General features: G+C 36.9%; 1 protein-coding gene across 11 annotated transcripts; it reads left to right on the top strand.

Annotated features, from left to right (window-relative positions):
• The first annotated feature begins 163 nt into the window (after positions 1 to 163).
• Positions 164 to 17,375, top strand: LOC103710976 (alpha/beta-Hydrolases superfamily protein). 11 transcript variants are annotated; one of them, XR_015987163.2, is made up of 11 exons: positions 164 to 1,126; positions 4,619 to 5,767; positions 10,323 to 11,459; positions 11,675 to 11,716; positions 13,892 to 13,987; positions 15,380 to 15,456; positions 15,934 to 16,018; positions 16,089 to 16,172; positions 16,292 to 16,393; positions 16,464 to 16,562; positions 16,886 to 17,375. XR_015987163.2 is itself a non-coding variant. In XM_008796921.6 (10 exons), the coding sequence occupies exons 1-10, from the start codon at positions 395 to 397 to the stop codon at positions 16,994 to 16,996; spliced, it is 3,615 nt and encodes a 1,204-aa protein (XP_008795143.1). In that variant the 5' UTR covers positions 165 to 394; the 3' UTR covers positions 16,997 to 17,375. The 11 variants fall into 11 exon arrangements, 5 of the variants coding, with proteins under 5 accessions (XP_088578018.1, XP_026661991.1, XP_008795143.1 ...); XM_008796921.6 differs by lacking the exon at positions 13,892 to 13,987 and having other exon boundaries at positions 165 to 1,126; positions 4,622 to 5,767; XM_008796920.6 differs by lacking the exon at positions 13,892 to 13,987 and having other exon boundaries at positions 166 to 1,126.
• Positions 17,376 to 18,944: the final 1,569 nt, after the last annotated feature.

Here is an 18,944-nt window from a genome sequence, read left to right as displayed (position 1 = left end):
GTAATTTAGGAATTTTTAATTTTTTAGGGGTGTCCTTAGCAAATGGGGGGGGTGTAGAGAGTATTTAATTTTTTTTTAATTTTTGGGGGGTGTCCTGAGCAATAGGGGGGGTGTATATAGAACCACCCCCCGACCCATCACACCCATCGATTTAACCCCATCACAGTTGACAGTTCGGTCCTCGCTTCCCCCAGCTTCGGACCATCGAATATTCCACGTACCCTCCTTTGCCGCCTATTCGTCCTCCTGCCTAATAATAAATTCCGGTAAGCCCAATTCGATGCCTGGCGGCATCCTAATCTCCTCGCCTGTATAGGTAACCGGCATAACTCCAGCGGAAGACCACCTTCTTCCCTGCAAACGCAAACCAGAATCGAAGAACCCCAAGGCCGGGATGCTCCGCCTCTTGTCCCGGCCATTCCGCCGCCTTCCCCGCTCCCCACGGCGGCGTTTCTCCTCCCAAACCTCCGGCGAGCCCTCACAACGCCACCTCAAAGATTCCTCCTCCCCTCCTTCTCTCCTCGAGAAACCGCTCCCTTCTTCCCCTCTCTTCCCCCTTCCCTACTCACCCCGCCGCTCCCTACCCTTTTACGCCCTCACTGGAACCCTAGTCTCCTCCCTTGCCCTCGTCGCCTATCTCTCCTACCCCTCCTCCGACGATCGCCGCCGGTCCCGATCGGAGCGAATCTACGCAGACCTCGAGGAAACCCTAGAACGATCCAAGGGCTCCGTGCAGAGGGTCCTGGACCAAATGAAGCAGACCTTCGCCGCCGCCGCCGTCCTCTGGAACTTGCTCGCCTCCGTGCTGTCGACGGCCAATCAGGAGGTCCGGTCCGGGTTCGAGCTACGGGTGGCGGCGCTTCTCGCAGACATCTCGGCCGCGAACGGGGTCCGCCGGTCGGCCATCGTGGGGGCGGGCAGCGGGGCCGTCGTGGACTGGTTGCTTGAGAGTGTGGCATCGTCCGGGAACGGAGGGGATCATAGTGGTATCCAGGCTGAGGCCGCGAGGGCGCTCGCGCACCTAATCGCGGACCCTAATGTATGCCAGTCCGTGCTCGGGCGGCCCCATGCAATCCCGAAACTCCTCAAGTTCATTTTCTCCTTCCAGCCCAAGAGGCCGAAGAAGGTAAGTCCTCTGTCTCGAGGTGTGTCGAAAAAGGAGGGAATTTGATTCTGGTTTTTCGTTGCCATGCTTAAACGTATTGGAATTTCCTGGAGATTATAATGCATTGCCATTTGTAAAGGATGCTTAGTCCCAATTTTTCTTAGGTTTCTCATTTATTTTTTCCTCTATTTCTTTTTCGATGCCCCTTGCATATGAAATGGATGAGTAACCAGGAAAAACTACAGTACGTGCCAATTCCCTATCCTATGACTTTTTTTAGCTGTACGCAGGATTTGAACCCTGCACTGTCTCCAAATCCCGCGATCTATTATATATGAATTAGTTTGTCGCTTAATTGTCTACAAGCATGGGTCTGTCAGCTGTTCGGGCAGGAACTTTTCTAGCTGATCCATTCCCTTGGCAACTTTTCTTTTTAACACCTACTCTTAAGAAAAAAATCTTTCTATTTGTCATTTTATGTATCTATCTAATTATTTGTTGGAAGACATCAGAAAGAATTCTCTTTCTATAATCTATGTCAATAAGGGCATGGTAAAGATAATTAATGTGAAAAAATAAGTAGATTATAGAGAATTCTTTATTGGAATTCATTGTTGTTGAATCTTTATGCAAAAGCTTGCAGTCCTTTGGCTTACAAAATTGGGATATATATGTAGTTTACGTACATACTGATTCCTAGATCATTCTTATAATCTTATAAGTAGCACTTCCTCAATCCAATATACTATTGAAATAAGACTTATTATTAAAAATTATTGCTTAGCATAGCACTCTGCAATGGTGATAACATAGAATTCCATAATGATGGCAACAGTGGTGGAAGTCTGAAAACACTCCTAGTAGCTGGCCATGATATACTCCTTAATGAATTTTATACCAACTGATTATTTTTGATAATTTACAAAGAGAACCTCCCAAAAGTCTCATAAATTAACTAGATTTTCCTTTAATATGGCACATCCATTCTAATTAAGACTTCATATTAGCACCTCATTAAGCTAAATTTGTCTAGTCCAACTGACTATGATCTTACTGAATTGCCCCAAAAGCACTAATTGCCTAGAGATCATTTTCTATGTGGATTTCAACTAAAATTTGACCCAAGAGAATTTCCCCCTTCTATTGGATGCATTAAAATATCAAGTCTATACCTTGCTCATTAAATGGGTTGATAATCTTACTGATATGGCAATGTCAACAATATCTTGAATATATCATCATGGTTTGAAGTTTCAGCCAAAGGAAATGTATCAATTGAAATATTTTGGACTGTCGAAGGGATGAACTCAAAAGACCAAATAAAACCTAAAATGGCTTGTGTTGGTCTTGTTTGGAAAGTTTTAGCCTACAAATTGTTGTGTTAACTTTTGGTTTGAGCCACATTGCATCTTTAATGCTACTCATCGCACAATTATTTTTATTTGAAGCATTTCAGTCAAATTTTGGCCAGTGAATAAACTTCAGACGTTAATGCATGATTATTTCTTTTAGGTAAATTTTAGAAGTATAGTCTAATTTATGTTCTTGCTGTAGAGTTTGTGTTACATGGACACTCATGTCCGGCTCCAAAAATATGTATCAGATATGTATATAGCTGAATTGGATGCATGTCAGAAACTTGGATACTTAGATTTTTTTCAGCTTTTATAGATAGATGGATAATTCGACTCTTCCAATAATGGGTTCCACCTACTATAATAATGTTGAAAGTGATTTTTTTCTTTTCAAAGATTGGTCAAGGATGTAGATATTGACATAACTTTGCAAAATATCATTTTTTATTGTATCTCTCAACAAATTAGGAAGTTTGAAAAATACGTAATGAAAGATCTGAACAAATAGTATATTCTGAAATTTTCTTCATACAATATTGAAATATAATTTAATTATAATTATTTTTTATGTATCTCCATATCTCCTTCTTTTCTCTTGCTGAGTTAGACACTTGGATATGTCTCCGAATCCAATTCACATATTCATTTCCATGCAACATTGCAGAGTAATGGTTTTAGATAAATTCCAGGCTTTTCTGAAGCTCAAGTTGATTGTGTGATTTTCCCCTTTTTTGTTGGTCTTGATTGTTTGTTTGTGTTGCAAGTATTATGAAAGTGGCTCCATTATTCTTTTGTTATATGTTAGTATGATTTAGAATTGATGTATACAATAACTTGGATCTGAAGCAGTCGAGCCAAAGCAACTTTTGCCTCAACTGAGATTGGAGTACCTTGTCAGTTTGCATTCCTGTATTCTTTGAGTGGGATCCTTTTTTTTTTTTGACGCGATGTTTATCTGATGTTTTAATGATCTAGCTGTGGGTATTAAGTATATACTAAATGTAGCGGACCACCCAGCTTCTTCCTTGATAAATACAGTTTGATCTATTTTGATTTTTGAGGGTCGAAATGTTGGCATATAAATGTTGTGCTAGTTTATCACATCGTAAGCTGCCATTTGCATTTGACGTTTGAGTGCAAGTTGTGATGATTCACAAAATTGAAGAAGAAGAGAACATCAGAAAGTTGAAAGTTTAAACTAATTGAAGGTGTTCTTTGCCTTTACTTGATTATACTGTGAAATTTATTATGTATCATGTGATTATACTGTGAAATTTATTATAAAAGGGGGAAAAATCTAATGACATCCCTCAATTATTGTTGTTTAACTTTTTAGTGCTCTCAAACATGCTGAACCAGCTTTAATAGTCTGTTCCAGGTCTCACGGACTAGGACTTGTGATTTATTTATTTATTTTTTTTGATACAAGTTTTAGTTGGTTTTAATTGAATTAGTTGGTTCTCCTTGGTAGCCAGTGCTTTTTTCTTTTCTCTTTCCCGAATGCCTTCTGGATTTATCTGTTACATGGAGGAAATGTATATAGATGTTACATGGGTGGTTGCTATGCATGCTTGTGGGATTCTGCACGTGATGTAAAGCATGCATCTGTGCTGTTTTGTAAAAGGTGGTTGTGGTACGCGGGTGGTTAAGGGACCACATACCATATATGCGGGTGCTTATTTGAATAGTATTGTTTACCTATTTAAAAATAAATAATATACATTAAGTACAATGAAAACATTAATAATGTTTAAAATCTTTTTGAATAAATAATCATAATAAGCTAGGATTGCTTCACATAACGTACAAACAACTTGTAGTCAACTTTAAGTCATCAACTAGTCTGATGGGCAAAATCTAAACCCTTTGCCTACTAAATAGAGGAATCAAGGATCGAAGAATTATTAGCCTAAAAGATCAAAAAATGCTCATATAACCTTTTCTAGATCAGTTGTTTTTTCCCCTAATTATTAATTATCAACTTTAATTCATATTATTGTTTGAATTCTTACAAATGCCCCCCAAAATTAGTATTTTTAAGTTTGCATATTTATTCGTATCCTAGACATTTAGTTTTCGAGATTCGTCTAATATTTATCCCTTTATTGGATGTTCTGAACCTTTCCTGTTACATTAACTTTCTTTCTTGTCAAAGCAGCAGTTTAAACACACTTCGTTGGATGGTCCAGATTTTTGTAAAGGAAGGAGCATGCTTGTTGCTGCCCTTATGGATGTAATCACTTCAAACTGTGATAAGATAGATCATTCATCATTTCAGCCGTTGTTGCCTGGAAATGCAGATATGAGAGATATTGCAGTAGCACTTGAAGTTGTTGAGCAAGGTGGAATGCACTTTCATGATCACCATGGGAATGAAGATGATGATGATGGTGACCGAGGAATGCGCGGAATCGGGATTAAAGTTCTTGGTGGCACAACTGTTTTGGGATTTTCAGGAACAGACGGCTTCTTGAACTTGGGAAAGCTTGATTATGGTCACCTAGAATCATTTGTGCATATCTGCAAGAATCTGGTATTCCAAGATAATAGTTGCAGTTCACCAAAAATTGAGAAATTAACTTCTGTCACTGTCCCAGGCCTCTGGGATGATTTGCAGAGAGAACATGTTGCTGTACCTTTTGCTGCATGGGCTCTAGCAAATTGGGCATTGGCATCAGAGCTTAACCGGTCTCATATTCAAGAACTTGATAGAGATGGGCATGCTATCATGACTGCTTTAATGGCACCAGAGAGAACAGTAAAATGGCATGGGAGCTTGGCGGCTCAAGCTCTTTTAGATGATTGGAATTTGCCATTGACTGTTTCTGTTCCAAATTGGAGCTCCAGTCTTCTTTCTACAGCTTTTTACGCTAGTGAAGCTGAAGACGTCGCATTGGCTCGAGTAGCATTATCAGCTTTTCTTGTCTCTATTGACAGAAGTAATGATGCAAAGAAAGTGGTTATGGAAAAGGGCCTTTATCTCATGAGAGGAATAGCTAAACAGTCGGAAAAATATAAACATTTGCAAGAAGCATTAGCTAGGATATTGGAATTACTTTATGCAGCAGACATGCACTTATCTCTTGAGGAAAGTCAAAAGTGGTCTGGTATTCTTCTTCGTTGGGTTTTTAGTCAAGCTTCCTTCGACACTACACGTCTTTCAGCTACAAAAATCCTTTCTTGCATCCTTGAAGACCATGGGCCAGCTACAATACCAATTTCTCAAGGATGGTTAACTCTCTTGCTCACTGAGATTCTTGGAATCAGCAAGAAATCATATTTGAAAGCAAGCACTGACAAAGTAAAGGTTAGAAATTATTCTCATTTCTTTTATCTTTTATATATAGAAATACATGTACATATATAAACAGATATGTCGATAGATATGAAATTTTCAATGTATTATATTAGACAAATGTGTTAGCTAGTACCTTAGTTCATTGGCTTGTATTAGTAGGGCATTCTTCATCTAAAGGCTTTTCATATCATGAACTTGTCTAAGTCAGACTCTTCTTGTTACTTGAGAAAGTTCTGGTAAGCTCATTAGGTGCTGCCATAAGTAATAACTCCTACCATTGCTAAAGCTTTCTCTTTAAGGCTTTTTACTCTGAATATCATTCTCAAAGAATCTTTCCTTTCGCCCTTCTGGAAAGGGTTTGAAGAGGGGCTTGGTAGCTAGGAAGGTCAAAAGTCAGGGGGGAAAGCACTGTACTATTGGGCCAGTAGTGGTTTTGGTCTTGGCTTTCTCGTAGGTTTGGGGATTTTTTAATGCTACTTTAGGATTAAAAAAGGCTTCAAGCTCAAGTGCAAGCTGAGTAAATTTGTTCAGCTTTACTGCAAGTCTAAAGAAAGGGAGGGGCATGGTTTTGTTGTTTAGTTTATTTCAATTTATTTTACTAAATTAAGGAAAAGAAGGAAATGATTTTGGCTTCTTGAAACTTGTATAAATAATTTTTGTTTCTCCACATCTGATTTGATGCAGAATGAAATTTGATTCCATTAAACTCATCTATTAGTAATTTTAATACCTTCTATATGCTATACATGATTTTCATGTTTGGAAGTGGAAAGAGAGACATGGATCCATTGTATTAAGTCGTAAAACAACTCAAGGTAACACATAACTCATAGAGTCATCATCCTTTGTTTGTTAGACTAACTGCAGTAGTTACCAGTTGGGAGATGGGAGAAGATCGATTAATGTAATAGTTGGTAATAAAGCTCATCATTGTGTGTCCACCATGGCAATGGTGTTACCTTGGGATAATGTAGAGGGCCTAGTTTAGCATTCTACTTGCCCTAAAGTTTCATTTTGCTGAAATTTTAGAGGTGGTCCTAAATTTTCATTTGATGCAGGAATACAATAAAGCTCCTGTTTCTAGTATTTTGTTATCCTTCAATCTGGGATGTTATATCAGGGCTTTAAACTTATAAATAACTATTAGATTTTATTTATGTCCATTGTAAATGCTTTTGATAATGAGAATTAATATTTTTGTTATGTTTGTTTTTGAATGCATTATAACCTTTAGTGGGTTGTCACTTGAGTTTGTACCAAGTTATTAGGCCTAGAATTGCTTTAGTTATGATTATTTATTGTTTTCCCCCTTTCCTTCAATGTGTTAGTGTTTTTTAGGCAAGCAACATTTTGTTGACTATCTACTCCAAGAATTATGGACTCGTTGAAATAAGACTGTACTGTTGGTACCATACTGTTCTGATAGGAGAATGGGACTGCTAGGGGGTGTGGGATATTGTTCCTTGACTGGATTAGGACATCTTGCTTGTCCTAGCCCAAAACTAGTCAAGATTAACCGGTATTAGGGCTGGTACGGCCGACACCAAGTGTGACCTAGCGGAGTCACTTGATTTGAGAAAGGAAAAAGAGCAAGAGACTTGAGGGCCACACATTGTCTTCTTTTGCTTGGGTAAATGCTGTGAATGGAGACTTGAGAGAGAGAGAGAGAGAGAGGAGAAAGGAGAAGGGAAGTAGGGCAAATTTTGGCCTGCCCTTTTTTTGGCATGAACCCATACACCCCTTGATTGTCTTGATAATCACTGGAACATAGAAAAAAAAATATTCACTAAAAATGCGTTTAATCTAAAAAATAAAAAATACAAAATACAAAAAAAATTTGTTACAGTACCAGGATGCATAACCGTCCCAAGAGTCGATGGTACTGTCATATCTCAGTGCTATGCAATTCCAATTTTAGTATTGGTAATGGAGTCTCGGTATTGGTATTTTAAACCTTGATGTTCTCTTTTTGAATACCAAGAAGAGCGGATTGCAAGAAAAAACTAACTATTCATGATCAAAAGATCTTCTTCCAACCCTCTAACTAATTAAAAATTAAGGAAGCTACCTAGTTATCTATAGAATGAAAGCCAAGGGGTGACATTATGAATATATCTAAGAACTATGCTTACAAAATTCTATGGAGCACCAATTTTTTGATGACCACATCTAGGTGAAACAACTTAATCAAGATGCCACTATTTGTCTTAGTAAGAATTAAGCAGTTCAAGTTATACCTTATCTTTATATTAGGCAGCCTATTTGGGGCCGTTGCTTGGTGCAATGGTAAAAGGCTTGGGCTAGCAAGCACAATGACGTAGTTTCGAGTCTTGGGGCAGCCACTTTGTGTAAAAAAAATGTCTAAGGTTAGGCTTGTCCCCAGTTTGCCCCTCCTAGGACCCTAAATTGTTAGGATTTATAATTGGGTAATGGCTTTTTTCAGAAAAAAAGAATTGGCACTTGTCCAACGGTTGTTAAGCATGATATACATTGTTGATCTTTTTCCTATTAGTTTAAGCTTTTGGGGTTGATTGGTTATTCAATAGTAGTTTATGTCTAGCTATTAATAGAAGACTTTTCTTTGGATACCTGCTTAAATTTGGTATAAAAGCTATTGATTGGCCCCTGTGTTTGTTTGCTATATTCTTTTGATGAATATTTTTGATCATGAAAGCGAATGGAAGTCTCATCATTGCTATCATGGAGCAAAGTGCAATGCAATTTATAAAAGCCTGCAAGCATCTAGCCCAAAAATGAAAATTAGTGCCATACAAATACATTAATATGGTCCATCATGTGACATAATTGCATATGCAACTATATTGACAATGGAGGTAGCACCATGAAATAACTTCTGGACAATTTAAGGATTAACGTACATGCCATCTTCATGATGGGATGTCATATTTATGCTGATAACTTCTAACTGTTTGGTTTCTTTCTGGTGGATGATAGTTTCTTTGAGTCTAGTGTGGTGTTGTCTATTTGTGAAATGCACAACATTGCTTGAGAGGTTCTGGGTTCAATCTAGGGTGGTGAAAAATTACCACCATATTGCTCTCTCACACACACACAGAGAGAGAGAGAGAGGAGAGAGAGAGAGAGAGGTTGTCAAACATTGTTTTCACTAATAAATATGTTTTTAGGCAAGGTTTGAAATATTGTGCGATGGGGCCATCCTATTTTTTCCTATTGAACGAAACACCCCATGTACCGATATTTGAAATGGTGAATTTCTGGTCCCATTATGGTCCATTTTTTAACTCACCCCATTTCGACGCTTGGAATGGTCCCTGTCTTGACACTCAGTATTTAACCTCGCTTTTAGGCAAATTGGGGAAAAGGATTTTTTGTTGACCTATGAGGACAGCTTATTCAAATAGATAGTTAAACAAGATCCAAAGATTGAAAGTGGGGATATAAATGAAGATATAATTCTATACACAAACTTTTACTATTATTTCTATGCAAGGTTCATTGAACCAATACCGAAGATCGTACCAGCCGGCGACCAATACGGTACGGTATGGGCTTGTATTGTGCTGTTCTAGGACGATTCAGGTTGATTCAACAATCACTGCTTCTAAGGATCCAGAGTTGCCAACATTTTTTTCTCTACATGAGGAAGTTGTCAATGATAGCATCCATGATGAGAGATGCATCCATGGGTACTTGTTGCTATGAATTTGTCTAGGTGGAATTACTGTTGGTATGGTCTAGTCAAAAGTGCCACTTCTTATGCCACAAGATGGTGTTCGAAAGAAAAGAAACACCTCGTACATTCAATCGGAGGGATGAATGTTTTTGGAAGTTTAAGCCATAGTTTGTCATAAACCCTAGCTTCTTCAGGAGCAAGTGTAACCACAAATTGGCGCCATATTATAATAGTGTAGCAGGTCAGGATTGAGTGTCTTATTCTCGTTCTGGAGTTAAGATTAACTTTGGAAGAAAAAAAAAGTGATAGCCTACCTTATTGACTATGATATATATTAGGATATTCTAGAATTATTTTTGAGCTATACATAAAAATTTGATAGAGCTCAAAAATACCTTCTTTGTTAAATTGTGATATGATGGGAAGCTATTTGACATTACCGATCATTTTTTTAAAGTATTAGTAAAATCATGTGTCTTGTCTAACTACCAAGATGTTTATGATCTTAATATCTTCTTAAAATTCTCATGTGGTTTCCTTTTTTATCATACACACATGTACACTCATTTATACTTGATATTTCTGGATGTACTTGGCATATATCTATGAATGAATCATTTCAAACCTTGTCTGAGGATTAATTCTATAATGGTAACCCAAGTTAAATACGAATTGAGTAGGCAATGGAGTTGCCTTAACAATTGGTCCAGTGTATCAATTAAAAAGTTTTATCAACTTTTAGGCTCAAACTTGAATTTGTCTTTGGTACTTATATACTGAGTTCCTGAAATCTATAGACATAGAATTGTTATATCATTTGCCCTACATGACCATTTAATTTTTGTTAGAAAATCTGTCTTATAAAATTTATGCTCCAATGCTTCTGATTGAAGTGATTATTCTCTGCAGACTCAAATTGATCAGTCCAATGCTCAGTCAGCGGCACAAGTTGCCAATCAGTTAGCCACTGCTGTTATAAAACTAGCTGGGGTTCAGTTGAAATCTGAGCCTGATTCCTTTGATGAATTTCCTCTTGCTGATTTTCTCTCTACTGAACCTTTTGCTGCATTATTTAAAAACATGAAGAAGAATAATTTGCCCAAGTTTGATGCTGCCGATTCAGCATTTGCTACACTTAAGGGTATAAAAGCACTGACAGAGCTTTGTTCAGAAGATGCTACATGCCAAAGTACGATAGCTAAATTTGGAGTGCTTTGCTTGCTCAGACGCTTCCTTTTGGATGATGATTATGAAAAGCTTGCTGCTAACGAGACATACGATGCATCAAGGCTTCTAGAGTCTCAAGATCGGAATTCAACTGTTTCTGGTGATTCATCTGCTACAGACCCTGATGATCATTCTAGCATAAGAGTTCCTCCTACAGCACATATTCGGAGGCATGCTGCTCGGCTGCTTACAATTCTGTCTCTTCTACCAAACATTAAGAAAGCTATTTTAGCAGATGAAATATGGTGTAAATGGCTTGAGGATTGTGCCAGCGGGAACATCCCTTGTTGCAGTGACCTTAAAATTCAAAGTTATGCCAGGGCAACTCTCTTAAATGTATTTTGTTCAGAAGAAGAAGATTTAGAGGCAGGAAGTCATAAGCATCCTGAAATGGATGGAGGGAACCAAAAGACAAAGTGCCCTCAATTTGAAGATATGATATTCTTGCTAAATCCTGAATTGCCATACTGGAAATGTCCTGACAAGAGCCATTTGGGAAATTCACAAGATCCATCTGCTTCGCCTTCTAATGGTGGTAAATGTATTGAACATGAGATTGATAGCACTTCCAGCTCTTCAGATGGCTCGGAAGTAGTATCCAAGTCAGCAGTTCCTTTACTGGATGTTGTCTTTGTCCATGGCCTACGTGGTGGGCCTTTCAAGTCGTGGCGCATAGCAGATAACAAGTCCTCAACAACCAGTAAATCTGGCCTGGTAGAGAACATAGATCAAGAAGCTGGGAAACAGGGTACATGCTGGCCAAGAGAATGGCTTGCTGCTGATTTTCCTGATGCTCGCTTATTTACTGTTAGATACAAGGTTTGTGCTGCGACAACATGTCATTTTATGCCTTTTGTTTTCTCAGAGACATGTTTCCTGAACCATCTCAGACTTGTTTTTGAAAACAATACACAAAAAAAGATCACAGTCCTTGCCCATTGTAGTCACAGCAATAGCAGTTTTTATTTTCAAAGGTCCACTACATTTTGGACCTTCTGATGAACATCTACCTTCTAATTGAACGTTTGGTGCAGACAAATCTTACTCAATGGTCGGGAGCTAGCTTGCCTCTTCAGGTTTGTGCTTTTTCAGTACTTCCTCTAAAGATTTTATAATTATAGATGTGCCTTTTGTGGCATAACTCCATATGCTGTGTAAGCAGAGTTAAGATTTAAGACATTATTGAAAAAATGTTATTGTAGCCTGATGGCACTAGCTACTCTTCTTGTTATAGTGTTAGATCGATCTGAGATGTTGAAAAGCTTCTGTTCAATGAATACCTGTGCAACATCTTGTTATAGGCTGGAAACTGAAAGTTCTCTCATTTTGGTGGAAAAGTATTGTCTGGTAAATATAGTAAAAAAGGAGTATTGGCTATTTTCTTACCAAAATTGGCAGAGAAATGTCATGTGAAAAGAGATGATGGGGAGCAGCATGCTTGTTAAAAGAGGAACTGCCTCTTTTGTCTCCTAAGAATTGATGATTAAAGGTATGCATAGTTATTTAACACATGACTAGTGGCATGATTTGCTAATGTGGCTCTTTTCACATTGGAAAAGAAAGAAGGGAGAAGAAGGGGGGGGGGGGGGGGGGGGGGGGGGGGGGGGGAGCAAGAGTGTTTTTTCAATGACCTAAAATCTCACGAACAATATTTGTTTACATCTATGTTAATTTCTTGAGCATGCGGCTAAAGTTAGTTACAGTTCTTGCAAATACAACCATCTATCATCCAACAACTGAACATTGGGCATTTTGGTATACCATCCTTGGTTCTTGAATAAAAAATTGAGATATTTTGGTAGCGTTTCCCATAGCTTTGCACATGAATGTTAGATGTTTTGAGCCTTTAACAGTATTTTATTTTTAATTGTAATGTGCTATATATGATTCATTGGTATCCTCTCCAGTTGTTTATTGTTGTTGCCTTCGTCATCATATCATGCTTTGAGATCTTGATGCTAGAGAAAGAAGATAGGGGAGAATTTTTTTGCTGCAAAAATCCTAAGGTTCTATTTAGTTGCTGAGAAAGTGATATGAAATAATTTGTTAGTGGTGAATCTTGTACTCTGTTTGATGAAGAAGGAATTCAAGGAGATTGAAGGAGAACTAAGGACTAAAACTTTCTCCAAAATGGCGTTAAAGTGGTGCTGATTTTGAGAGCAAGAAGAAAAGCCTAGTGGATCACAATGAGTAACCTCTATCCTAACTACTCTCTCTAATTTCTCTTAGCAATCTCTCAGTTGACCTAGACAAGAGAAAGTTCTTAATTTTCTTTCTTTTCTTTTCTTTTCTCTTGTTGACTTACTCTACTTTCATTTCTTAGCTACCAAATGGAGCTCAAGAGAATCTGAAACGACCTCTGTGAGTGCCATTGATCGAAATAAAAAAAATGTGAAGGAAGTTTGGCCCGTTAATCTCATCCATCAAATCCCACCTGCCTAATGATAATCATAGACATAATTAAAGGTTTTAGCTTATCATGTTTTCTTTGAAGACTAATTTATCTTTTGTAGAATGGTAAAATATCTTGTTTAAATTATTTGAAAATTTTATGACAGTTGATTTATACTTTTTGTAAATTGGTTAACTGATGCTGATAGTTGCTTGAACATTAACTATTATATTTTCTTAAAAAGAAGCATTGAAATGAAATTACAAATCTTCTAGGAATTGATCTAGGCAAGTCTATTTTTAAGTGATTTGCTGATTGTTTATTACAATTAAACCATCCTAAATATGTCCAAGCTATTTCAAGAAGAGAAAATATGTTTTGTTAATTTAATTCGAGATATTTTAATATCATGGGTGATAGCATTTTAAAAACATGCAATATAATGACTAATTTATATTGACAATATGAGCCATCACAGTTGCATTTACATCACTTTCATGTATGTTGCCATGTTGATTAGCATCTACATTCAGGATTGCTTGATTTTCTTGTTTATACCAACTGTCGACAGCTATTTATTTTTTACTGTTCAACCATCCTAGATATGTGCAACCTATTTATTTTTGTTAATTTCATTTAAGATATTTGATATCATTCATAGTAATATTTTGAAAAGTATACGATATGGTCAGGCATTAATCTTGATAATATGAGTCACCATAATTGTATTTACATCACTTGTATGTGGCCATGTTGATCAGTGTATCATATTCTGGATCTATCAACTGTCTTGTCTTTCCCTACAATTTAGATATTCGTTTAAGAAATTTCAATAATCTGGGAACTGTATCCATATCAGGGGACCGCATGAATCACATTTCTTAATCATGATGCTTTCAGCATGATCTGCTGCAAGCTTATGATCTGAACTATTGGATAAGCAAGTCTGTTCCATGTAATTCTCCTTCCTCTCCATTGGAAATTTGATATAAAGTCCTACCTGCTCTTTTCCCATCTCTTTCTCAGATTTAATGTGAAACCTAAATTACCCTAGCATAGTTTTGTATACTAGTTGATATGTAAAACTTGGGAGCTATCTGTACACAAGAGAAAAAGAGCAGTCCGATGCACTAGACTCCTGCCATTGCAGGGTCAGGGGAGGGTTAGATATACACAGCCTTAACTTTGCATGCGGAGAGGCTGTTTCCATATTTCGAATCCATGACCTCCAAGTCATAATGGAGCTACCTAACAGTTGCGCCAAAGCCCATCCTCAAATTACCTGTACACCAGAAAGGCTTAAAAATCTGAATAAGTTGTGCCTTAGAGCTAGTGTCCATAATGAGAAAACAGGACCTTAGAAACTCTAGAAGTACTGACTCAGGTGAAGAAAGATTAATTACATGAGAGGTGATGATCATGACCATGGATCAGAGCATGAAATACTTAAAAATCAAGGGTGATAAAGCCATGACAAAAGTGAGAAAAACATATTGAAGTGGTATTCAGGGGCTTATGATTTGACGAGAAAGTATGAGAGCTTCAGCGTTCGCAAGAAGATTCATACAATAAAAAGCTTCAATTCTGATTTCATAAGAAAAGGAGGCAAAAAAGTAAATCTTAAATCCTCTTTCAGATATGTTTTAGCAGGTATGGTTGACAGTATCTAGAAATTATGAACTCTTAAATCACAGAATGATAGCTGTCCAAAATGTAGAAGGCTTATAGGTTAGAAAGGACTCTACAGCTTGGTTTAACCCTCTGGGTTACTTTTTCTAAAATGGAGAAGAAACCCCTCTCAGATGCTTCACAGGTGTTGAAAAAAAGATGCTTCAAGGGCAAAGAATGGACTCTCCTCATTTTGAATCAATCCTCCGTACTATTTTTGGCCTTGTCCATGGTGATGTTCTAATGAATTAGTTAATGAACGTAGTCTGGAATATTGTAAGTCTGACAATGACAATTTGAAATGAAAACATGGGAAACTTGTCCTATCTGATGGAATAATCATGTAATATAGTTTTCTGACTGTGAAAGTCTCAAAAGTTAATATGGTAATCTTGAGCTTTGAAATTGTGAAGCTTGAGGAGCAAGTTTTGGAGGGGAAGACATTATGGCTTAGATAATCAAACCAAAGGTAAACAATATAAAGGATTCACATCTTATGACTCGACAAAGTACGGGCAGTTTTCATAGACCCATGTTCAGTCCATGTTGAAACTCATTAAAGAGATTAATGAAATTTGTATTAAAAGAACATGCTGGAAATACAAATTCTCTAACTTATCACTTGTCAACAATTTGACATATAACTTTTTATGGTTAAATTTTACATCCATTTGTGTAGGAGGTCAGTTCAATGCTGCTAAGAAAGCTAATTGGTGCGGGAATTGGGAATCGACCTGTTGTATTTGTGACTCATAGGTATGTAATCAGAGCTTCAGTTTCTAATCTTATGGTAAATCGTTTGCATCCATTTGGTTGCTTCACATAATTCAAATATACAATGAAAGTCTATTTACATGATGCAATGAATATGTGTACAAAATTTTTTATGAGGTCTTAAAATAGGTCTAGGATGCTTGGGTTATATGTTATATGGATATATGTTATACATATAACCAATTAACCACCTACTATAGAAGTCTTATGCCTATTTGCCTGGGTAATTTCCAAGTGGCACAAGTTTTCATTCTTCCAGGAGGTTAAAGGCATTTTTGAAGTTAAAGAAAGATATCTATATGTGAATACATTAGAAGGAATACTACATAAAATGATCTTGATTCTGTTCTTCTGCTGATATACATGGTACATACATGCCTACGTATGTAAGTACAAACATATGTACATAAAAAAACTGTGGAAACATTGTCTTACTTCTTTATTGCTTCATTTCTGCAGCATGGGTGGACTGGTTGTTAAGCAGATGTTATTTCAGGCAAAGATAAATAATCTGGACAAGTTTATGAACAATACGATTGGAGTAGTATGGATCTCCCTCACCAAAGATATTCATAGTCATTCTTTGTTAAATACTAATGTAATCCTTAAAACAGGTGTTCTATAGCTGTCCACATTTTGGTAGCAAGCTTGCTGATATGCCTTGGCGTATGGGCCTGGTTCTCCGTCCAGCACCATCAGTCAGTATCCTAAAATCCTAAACCTGGATAAGGAGTTGCTATGAGCCACTGAACTTGCAGCATTTGAAATTCTAATTTCAGAAGTTGATAACGTTATTCGTATTTATGCTTTCTTGTAGATTGGGGAACTAAGAAGTGGCTCCCCGAGATTGGTAGAACTGAATGACCTTCTTCGCCATCTCCAAAAAAAAGGACTTCTTGAGGTTCTCAGTTTCAGTGAGGTAAAGAAATATTCCTTCATACTGCATTATCAGATGTTTTCAGATAATTTATGCCAATACGCTGTTACAGACCCAGGTTACCCCAATTGTTGAAGGTTATGGTGGCTGGGCCTTTCGCATGGAGATTGTACCAATTGAATCTGCATATCCTGGCTTTGGCGAACTTGTGGTAAGAAAAACATGGCTTTTCCGAAAATAAAATCTTGGCTATGAATTTTGATATACATAAGTTCAATTATGTGGGCTTTTGTTGTGTCCGTTGGAATTCTAGTTAAGTTTCTCACTTGCACACGAATTTTTGCCTTCACATCCACTTGCTACATCATTCTGAGAACTAGAATCCCATTTGATATGTAAAATCTGTTTTTGAAGTATTTATTTGATTCCGTTGAATGTTCTTCTGTGAAGTATGATACAGATTTTATTGCTAAGCACAAACGTGTATAATCTAATATCACTTTTATTGCTTTTTCATGTGATACATTGGCATAGGTACTGGATGCCACTGATCATATAAACTCATGCAAGCCAGTTAGCCGTATTGATCCATCCTATGCAGAGACGTTGGACTTCTTAAAGAAATTGAAAGCACGCCTTACATGAGTGTCCATATATTTCATTTAAGATCTTAGTCCCTTTGATGACAAGTTGTACTTTGATAGCCACAAAATTCTGCCAGGTTTTTTACAAAGTGCAGAATTTGCTACAAAGAGCTTGTGAAGGTGCTAATAGTAGATAATCTGATATTTCATGAAAGCCTTTCAAGGGAAGATTGTTATGAAACATGAAGCATGAAGCATTTATAGGAACATTCACCGGATACAGGTTATAGTTATCTGCATTCTGTTCTAAAGAAAATCACTTGTAAAAGAAATTACCCTCATTTATATGAGTGCAAATGTCTCGCACCTTGTAAGAAAATTTTGTAAGAGAAACAGGAAACATCTGTATATATAATTTGTTGAATTTTTTAATTTTGTCATATTGCTGAATTTTACATGAGCGCAATGGTTAGGTAGCTTGCTGGAAGGAAACGAATCGGGGTCGCTGAATATTATTTTGTTGATGTTAAGGTTATCATATGATGATAAGAATTTCGGCATTTGTTGCTGCTTGAAATATTTGAAAAGTCCTTAACTGGCCATGCAGATGAGGCAGGTAGACCTTGAGAAACCAATTCTTCGTGCAGATTTTACATTAAACCCTACCATCAAGTGGCATGTTTTAAGCTAATCTAATTTAGTTTATAAAGATATTCGGAAACCTCATGGGAGAGGACAGCAATGCGAAGTATTAAGTTGATCCATTGACAGATAGGAACCACATTGCAAATAACTTCCAGAAGAATGTAGTCTTTGTTACAGAAAATGTGGGTGGTGATTTGTCACCCACTTCCTATGGTGTTATTTCACCGTGGTAACTATAGTTGGTGTAACGAGATTTCTTCATTCTTGGCTCTTTAGCTAGTTTTTGTAACAGCTTAGACTGCTCGGCTTCAGCATTTAGTCAGATCCGTCGCATCTTCATACAACTTTCTGACATTGCTATCAGGAATGCCGCGGCTGTGATGCGTCATGAATGCTCGAGAGTTAATAGAACTGCTGACTGACTTCCAGTCTAACCAAGAAGTGGAGCTGAAACCATACTCTCCCAAATTAATCTTGAACAACTTTTAGATGCCAATCAGTTTTTATATAGAGATATTGATAATTCCAAATTTGGGGTCATTGTTTTTGACAGGAGTAACGAGTCTTTATTCTGCACATAAGTACCTCTTTTTGGAAAGAAAACTTGGTTTAGATTGATAAAATATCACCCACAAAAGGGAGAAGAAATGTACATAAAAGTCAGGAAGAAATACTCCATAATTTTCAAGCAAAAGTAGGAAATTTTTTAATGCAAAAATCATAAATTTTTTAATCCCTTTATTATTTCTAGTTGGAACCTCTGATTAGTTTTCAAGAGGCTCATTGTGTATCCAGCATAAACAAGTATGATTAAAGGATGAAAAAAAGAATATTAACGGGTTTTTTTTGGTATATAAAAAAATTATTAACGCTTAAACAAAAGAAAATATACCAAAAGAGAACATTTACCCAATTACTCCAAACAGTTCCACATTTCAAACCTTAAAAAAAAAAAAAGACACAAGGAAAACACATAGAACACCCAAAAACAAACAAAGAACAAAAGAGACAAGAAATGCAGAACATAAGTTTTTTTTTAAAAAAAGAAAACGAATAGAGCAAAAAAAAAAAAAAAAAAAGATCCAATTTTTAACCAGTTTACCCTTATCTATAATCTCTAATAATCCTGCATCATTGTCATAATCTTATATAATCCGATCGTGGCTCCATAGGATGGAGTGCTGATGGAAATCATGTGGGATCGAACCACAGGTGGCATTGAAGCGTCCCCATCATAATCAAACATCTACCCATCTCAAATCAAGTCTACAAGATTCCACAATCTAAAGAGGGGGAAAAAATAAAAAATAAACCTCGGAGGACAACAAAAGCAAACCTGGAGTTACTTTCCAAAACGAGTTTTT

This window comes from Phoenix dactylifera, chromosome 5 (genome assembly GCF_051530095.1).
Source record: "Phoenix dactylifera cultivar Ajwa chromosome 5, Ajwa_hap1_PhDact_Kaust_v1.1, whole genome shotgun sequence".
In the NCBI taxonomy this organism is placed as follows: Eukaryota; Viridiplantae; Streptophyta; class Magnoliopsida; order Arecales; family Arecaceae; genus Phoenix; species Phoenix dactylifera.
This window is presented reverse-complemented; position numbering and strand designations above follow the sequence as displayed.

What these genes read in the sequence shown, in the direction of transcription:
- LOC103710976 (XM_008796920.6), top strand. Translation starts at nt 395, where the DNA reads ATGCTCCGCCTCTTGTCCCGGCCATTCCGCCGCCTTCCCCGCTCCCCA. An exon ending in TGAACAATACGATTGGAGTA is followed by an intron (nt 16,019 to 16,088) that starts GTATGGATCTCC and finishes TCCTTAAAACAG; the next exon opens with GTGTTCTATAGCTGTCCACA. An exon ending in CTGGCTTTGGCGAACTTGTG is followed by an intron (nt 16,563 to 16,885) that starts GTAAGAAAAACA and finishes ACATTGGCATAG; the next exon opens with GTACTGGATGCCACTGATCA.